We start from the raw sequence: 7,681 nt of genomic DNA, 5'->3' as shown, positions 1-7,681 counted from the left end.
AGGATGAATTTGGAAGCCTTATAGCTGGAAGCAAAGAAGATTTTTTAGCAGGGGATGTGAAAAAAGCTGAGTTGAAAAACTATCTGGCGGCAGTGTGCAGAACCAACTGAAATGGAAGGCCTGAGGGCAGGGGCTCAGGGAGGTTACAATAGGGAATGAAATCTGGACAAAGGTGGAAACTGGGCAAACACTCAACAGGATTATAGCGACCTTGTACAAAGGTCTGGATGCTGTTCTAGGAGTAAGATACAGGTGCGAAGGAGACAGACACATATCCCTGGCTTTGGGGAACTTTCCTTTAGGAGAGGAAACAGGAGGGAGATAACTCTTAAGAATTAATGGCCATTTATTCTGTGAGAGATTTGAGGAAACTTACAAAAATACATCCGACTCAGAAGGAGAAATATAGATTTTATTTGTTGTCCTGACATCTCCTTAGCAAAAAACAGTAAGTACATATGGCTGATCTTATAAAGTCACTCAGAGTTAGCTTATGGACTGGCACCAAAGCATGACTAGGCAAAGGCAGTTGCAGAAAGGACACAACTAGATCCAAGTGTACAACTCATTGGGTCATGGCAATTGATTCAGATACTAAGTAAAGGCTGCAAATCTGGCCCATGAAGAGATGTTTTGTTTGGCATCATGCCTGATATTTTGAGAAGACTATGTTCTATAATGTTCTACAAGCCTACTCACCTTATTTGTGTCACCTGTGAAGAATCTTGAAGGCATCAGATTTTGGGACTTCCCACAGTGGATAAAAGGTCCACCAGCAATCTCTAATGGATTTTTCACAACAGAACATTTTGAAAAAAAAAAAAAAAAAGGATTAAGGAGTTTAAAGTAATTTTTGGCAAGAATCTAGAAGGCAGATAGAAATTTGCTTCCAACTGACCACTGAGGATATGATCAATATGCTTTGATCATAAACATACAAGGGCCAGAGTTAAAGTCCATTATACAAATTAAGATATGAACCAGAAGGAAAGGATGTTCAGGGAAATAAATCAGGAACAAGGCTTTTTGTAGAGAATATTCTTAGAACTTTGTGACTGGACACGTTTAGGCTATGGTGAAGGATAGAGATGGGTAAGAAAGGAAGGGATAGGAATAAGTGAAAAAACAGACTTTAAAGCTGAATGATTAGGAAAATGATGTATAAGAAGGTTGGAGCATGAGGAAGAGGTTAGGAGAAAGCTGATGGATTTAGATATGTGTGGAGTGATAGTGAGACATCTAAGTGGTAAGGTTCACTAGGCATTTGGGGCTTCAGATATGGAGTTAAAGAGAGAGGACAGGACCAAGAAGGGAACTAGGGTGAACCCAAACAGCAATGAGAGCTAAAGTCAGGAAAAGTAAGTTCTCAAAAGGAATATGAAGCATAGGAGACAAAGTACTTAGGCTTGGTAACTGCAGGGGGACTAGAAACAGGCACAGAGGAATAAAAAGGAATAATGAGAGAAAAGGAAAAGTCTATCATAAAAAACCATAGACGAAAAGATACAAGAAGGAAGAATGGCCAGCTGGGTCCAATGCCACAGGGTGAGATCAAGAAGAACAAAGATGAAGGTAAAGTGTGGATTGGGCAGTATCAAGGTCATATGTAACCTCTGAAAGACTGCTATCATGAATGTAATTGAAGCAAAAGCCAGGAGTTAAGAGAAATGGGTTGAAAGGAAATGGAAGCAGTAGGCATGGGTTATTTGTTGACCCCTTGCTTCAATTGTCTCTCATTTCTCTTAGGAGAAATTCTAACATCATTAATGTGACTGCAAGGCTTTGTACATGGGTCCTCTATCACTGTCTCCATCCCCACTTTTCCCTCCCCCTTCTCTGAGCCCTGGGTCACCAGCCTTCTTTCTGTTCTTTGTTGAGCCTTCTTTCAGCTTGGCATTGTGCTGACTCGCCCACCACTCTCACCCCTCTCAGTTCCTAGTCCCACTCAGCAGCCCCTTCCCAGGACAGGACACTCTCTCTCCTTCCCTTGGGGAACTGTTCAATAAGTGTTATACCTTCCCTTCTTTAACACTGTCTGTGAGCCCCTGGGGTCTGAGGTCACATCTGTCTTGTCCTAGCAGCAGCTGAGGAGGAAGCCCTCTGTGGGGGTCCCAAATCAAAAGGTGCAGCAGGGAGAACCAAGGTGGCTGGGTCTCATTTCTGGGGTGTTGGGAAGGCCTCATAAAGAGGGACAAAAGAGGTGTGCTAGAAATAATGGGAGGGAAGGCTTGGCACTCAGGGTAGTTGGGTTGTCTTCCTGCTGGACAGGTTGTCTCCTTACTTCAAGGTAGGGTTTGGTAGGGTCTGGCCAGGCTGGGCAGCATTTCTGCAAGGCTAGGGCCTCACTCTCCACTCTGCCGAGGGTCAGGGCTGTATCAGGGCATCTGGGAACCCCTCTTGGTACTGTGGGGCCCAGGCTGTGTCTTGACTTCAATGTCACCAGGACACCCAGGCTCTGCTGTATCCCTAGGGGCCTTTGCCTTTGCTCAGACTGAGGACTCTGGGTGTAGCACTGGCATTTCCCTGCGCTGAGGTTGGTGAGGCAATACGTGAAAGTGTTCATCAGAATACTCGCAGCTCCACCCAGCACAGGATCACAGGCCTGGTTTATCAGGTGACTGGAGCCCCTGCTTGGTGCCACGGCCAGTGTGGGATGCCCCAGCAAGTGGAGAATGGAGACCACTCTGCAAATAAATTCCTAGATATCCAGGCATTTGAGATGGACTTTAAAGGTGTATGGCACTTGAGGGCCATGTGTGTATATGTATGTTTGGGAGTGAGAGAAGAGTATTCCTGGTACCCAAGGCATATAAGCAACCTCTATATAAAGTTCTAGGACCTTGCTATATTCCTGTACCACCATTCAAAGGCCTCTGTTTAACCTGTCTGCATGGCCCATCAGAATGCGCAAGGTGGAGAAAATCTTTTTCTTCTGAGGTCTGAAAAGATTACTGTTTTAAAGGGAGTCATTCTGAATAGCCCAGGAATGAACATAAATGACTGAAAAGTCCCTGAATGTAGGCACAAATGAATCCCCAAATAGGCAGCAAAATGGCATGATTAAGAGCATGGGCTCTGGAGACAGCCTACATGAACTCCAATCCCAGCTCCGCAACAAATAAACTTGGTGTCCTAGGGCAAGATCCTTCTCTATGCCTCAGTTTCCTCGTCTGTAAAATGGGAATCCTCATACTTAGCTCATATGACTGTTGTGAGGATGAATGGCTTAATATTAAGTGCTTGGAACAACCTCTGGCATATACCAAATACTTTGTAACGTTAAAAAAATTCTTATCCTAGTGGGTCTTTATTTTTTTAAAATAATTTTTCACTTTTCAATTACAGCCGATATACATTATATTAGTTTCAGGTATAAAAATAGTGATTACACATTTATATAATTTATGATCACCCTAATAAATCTAGTACCCATTTGACCCATACATAGTTATTACAATATTTACTGCATTCCCTGTTATACTTTATATCTCCATGACTATTTTATAACTATCAATTTGTACTTCTTAATCCTTTCTCTTTTTTTCATTACCCCCAATCTCTCTCCCATCAGGCAACCATCAAAATGTTCTCTGTATCTATGAGTCTGTTTCTGTTTTGTTTGTTTTGTTCTTTAGATTCCATATATTAGTGAAATCACAGGGTATTTGTCTTTCACTGACTTATTTCACTCAGCATAATATCCTCTAGCTCCACCCACATTGTTGCGGATGGCAAGATTTTATTCTTTTAGGGCTGAGTAATATTCCATTGTATATATGTACCACTTCTCCTTTATGCAATCATCTGTCAATGAACGCTTAGATTGCTTTCATATTTTGGCTATTGTAAATAATGCTGCAATGAACACATGGATGCACATGTCTTTTGGAATTAGTGTTTTGGGTTTCTTGAGATAAATACCCAGAAGAGAAATTACTGGGTCCTTCTTTGCCCAAGATATGTGCAGGCATTTTCAGTGCCTTGGTTATTTAAATAGTGGAAAAATAGAATGAACCAAGCAAATGAATGAATTCAACCTTATTTTGAAATTTCTGTAGTTGCCAGATATGGGTCCGATTGAATGGTTAAGATCTTATATAGATTAGAGGAGAAATATATTTACATACTCTTTAAGAATGTGTTGAGAGTTATGGCTTCTTTCTCCTGAAAAGTGCAGATGAACAGATAGAACATTTTTTGCAGCATTTTGGGAAGTTCACAGAGTCCTTGAAATTCAATTAGAAGCCATGGCTAAGAATCTAGAACTTTATTACTAGGTAAAACCCAGGCAAAACCTGTTTCAGAGCCATCGAAAGTCCTGGAAACTTCAGGCACTTTCCAAGGGAAGGTCAAACGTGGAGCAGTCATCTGGCACCGGGAACTGCGTTGAGTGATTGCTCTTTCCTCGCTGTACAAATCTATTCGATCTAGGTCTCTCAACAAACCAGCATCTCTGAAACCCCCTTCTGAGAGTATAGGTATTAGAAAACCTTACTGAAAAGACAGACTAAACATTACATTGATGAAAAACATAACAGAACCAGCAAATCAAACTGAAAATTATCTTGTGGAGGAGGTTAGCTGCTGTGAGGACCGAGGTTGCTGAGTGGCACCTTAGCCTATTGCTGGTGGCATTCTACTCTGTCTGTCCTCTCTGTTTTTCTTCCTTCTCCATTTCGTCTCTTTCTTCTCTCTCTTTTTTCTTCCTCCTCCACTTTTCTTTCCTACTCCCTCTGACATTGGTCCCCTTTGGGCACTGCTTAATCCAGCCCACAATGCAAGACATTTTAAGCCTCACTTGTCCTGAGTGAGTTACATTGAATTCAATAGACAATCTAATGGGAGGATCTGAGAATGCTTCACCAATGCCCAAGAAACATATTCTTGCTGGAGTAGCTTATTTTGTGGGGGGCAGCAGGGGGAGGAGCAATTTTAAGCAAGAGAAGGCGTTGGGTATTGCTTTTTCTTCTTTCTTTCTTTCTTTCTTTTTTTTTTTTGAACTGATTGGACTTTAAGGAGAAAATATTGTCTAAACAAAATCTGCTGAGTAAGTCACAGAATGACTCCCCCTTCAGGAATGAACTCCATTTTCTTGTATCTTGGTAAGAAATTTGGCTGTCAATTGGGAATTTAGTTACTTTACCCACTCAAGGGCAAGATGATAAAGTTCTATCAGATCAAGCGTCTAAATGAACCTGAGACTCTACCAAGGTCAGAAATGCTGTACTTCAAGCCAAAAGATCTCTCTTGTGCTTACTTGTTTTGACTTGTAACCACAAATTTGTCTTGTCTAAGGGCGCACTTGCATTATAAAACAAAGTGCCGATCTCTATACTACAGCATCCTCTGAAGCGGCAGGAGTCCTCGTTGTACCTTTTGGGGGATTCTCTAATTTTTCTGCCCCTTTGATTTCTACAGGACTTTAAATTGCTTCTCCTGAGATCAACGAACACAAGATGGTTTTGGAAATGCTGAACTCAATGCATTATAACATTACCAGCATGGTGCCCAAAGCTGTGCCTGTTACCACCATGCCAATCCTACTGCTCATTGGCTTTCTTTTTTTGCTTTGGAAGTATGAGGACACATCCTCAATCCCAGGTAAGTCAGTCATTTAGCTTTGTATCTAAGGAGATTGTTTACCTGAGAGTTTTGGTCCATGAGGGTAAAGAAAATTTTGTAAAAGGACACAGCAAACCTGGGGAGTCAGCTGAAGCCCATGCAACATTAACAAATGAGGACTCAGTGGAAAGTTTTATACCAATTATCCCTACATTTCAAATGGAAGCATTGAAAAAATATCTTAGATAATCCCTTCCACTCTATGCTTTGCTTTGGTGAAGAAGACTTGGCACAATCCCACTAAGGTAAGTTTGAGATAGGGTGGAACAAGGTAAAATTCCAGGTTTTTGTTGTTGTTGTTGTTGTTGTTGTTGTTAGTGATTTTGTTTGTTCGTTTGTTTTTTGGATTCACATTCATTTCAGTTTTGTCCTGAAGGTGCACATGTCTCTGAAATGCCTTCTATCCTTCTTTCCTTCCTCTTCCCACTTTGCCTCATCCATGCCTTCTCCCTATCTTGAATTCCTTCCTTCTCTTTATGCCACTCTTCGTTTTCTTTTATTCTTGGGAGGAAGAGGGGTGATGGTGGTGGCACCATAAGGGCTGAATGAGACCGGGCCAATGGAAGAAGAATAAGGACTAGTACAATTCTCTTAGAAAATCAGACCCTGATAGACTCTTCAACAAGGCCTGTGGGTCAATCACAAGTAGTGTATAACGTAATTATCCAGATAATTCCAATAGAAATCCCCACCACTCCACCACTACCAGATTCATTCAGAGTTATCAGAAATATCAGGCTAGTTCTTTAGTTTTCAGTGGCAATTCTTCACGGCAGGTATCTGTCCCCCAATCCCTAAGGTATACAATAAAACTAAATATATCAAGAGCATAGTCATTACACACTTCCAAGTGCGATGGGCCTCATCACAGCACGATTTACAGTGGGAATGTGGGGCTGGCGCAAAGTGCCCTGTGTCTGAATTCTTTAAAAGTTTTCAGACTGCCTGTCTCTCTATTTGATTCAGCCTTGTGTTTTAGGTTACTTCAATTTAACAGAATGTTAGTTAATTTTGTTTTCTGCTACCTGATGGGATCTGAGGGAACTCTTCCATGGTCTTTAACTTGAAACTCTTTCCCACCACTGCCCCTTTCTCACTGGATTTCTTCTTCCTGGTGGGCTCCCAGGTCGGGGTTTATGAAAAGTGGTGAGGTGGATGCAAGTCCCCCTAAATGTTTATGTTGTAGCCGCCAGCCCCCGAAAGACACACGGACCACCAGAAATCAGTGAGTTATAGGAAACACACTCTTTATTCAGCCAGCTGGGTCTGCCAGGGGTACACAGACCCCAAATTAAGCAGCCCCGAAATGTAGAGCTACAGGGTTTTTAAGCCCTAAATCCCATTCCTCATTCTGTCTTAAACACAAAGGTCTATTTTTCTCCTATTCACTACCTGTCAACCCACAGGTCGGTTGTGCAAGCGGGGGTACAGAAGCAGAAAGCTTATTGTTAGAATGTTATGTTCCCATGGGTGATAGCCTATGTTCCCATGGGCGATAGCCAAGCAGTAATTTTCCAGCCAGCACATTTATACTGCAGGTGGTGGTAAAACTCCCTTGGACCCTTGAGTAAGGAGGTCAGTTTAGGGGGTGAGTGTGAGAACTGGTATCTCTGAAGCTCTGGATCAGGAGCTTAAGTGGCAGTCCACTCTGCCCAAACTTTTGGGCTGGGGGAATCATGCTGCCACACACCAATAGGTCACGTCGTGCTGTGGTTCTCAGCCATGTCTGAAGTGGGGCCCCCATGTTGATATGTTTTTAAAAAATCTCCCCAAGTTATTTTTCATGAACAGCCATGGTTGAGAGCCACGGATATGAACCCGTATTACAGAAGGGGAAACTGAGCCCCAGAGAGGTGACCCGCTTTACCCAGAAAACCAGTATGACAAGTGCGAGAAACCACGAAGTTTAAACTCCTCATTTTATAAGTGAGGGGTTAAAATCCAGAGAAGAGAAATGGCTTCAGCTCCCCAGCTAGAAGGAAAGTGGGAGTGCATGTGTGTGGCAGGGGCAACCAGAAGTCCTAAATCTCAGGTGGATGATCATTTTGTTAACCAGGGA

General features: G+C 42.4%; 1 protein-coding gene across 1 annotated transcript in view; it reads left to right on the top strand.

Moving 5' to 3' along the window:
• The window catches only part of LOC105288748 (aromatase), a 78,337-nt gene that overhangs the window by 33,615 nt on the left and 37,041 nt on the right, over nucleotides 1-7,681 (top strand). Inside the window, exon 2 of the mRNA XM_011355106.2 lies at nucleotides 5,419-5,601. Coding sequence (XP_011353408.1) covers nucleotides 5,457-5,601 — 145 coding nt within the window. The 5' untranslated portion in view covers nucleotides 5,419-5,456. The remainder of the gene's footprint in view (nucleotides 1-5,418; nucleotides 5,602-7,681) is intronic.

This window comes from Pteropus vampyrus, unplaced genomic scaffold (genome assembly GCF_000151845.1).
Source record: "Pteropus vampyrus isolate Shadow unplaced genomic scaffold, Pvam_2.0 Scaffold19, whole genome shotgun sequence".
Classification (NCBI taxonomy): domain Eukaryota; kingdom Metazoa; phylum Chordata; class Mammalia; order Chiroptera; family Pteropodidae; genus Pteropus; species Pteropus vampyrus.
This window is presented reverse-complemented; position numbering and strand designations above follow the sequence as displayed.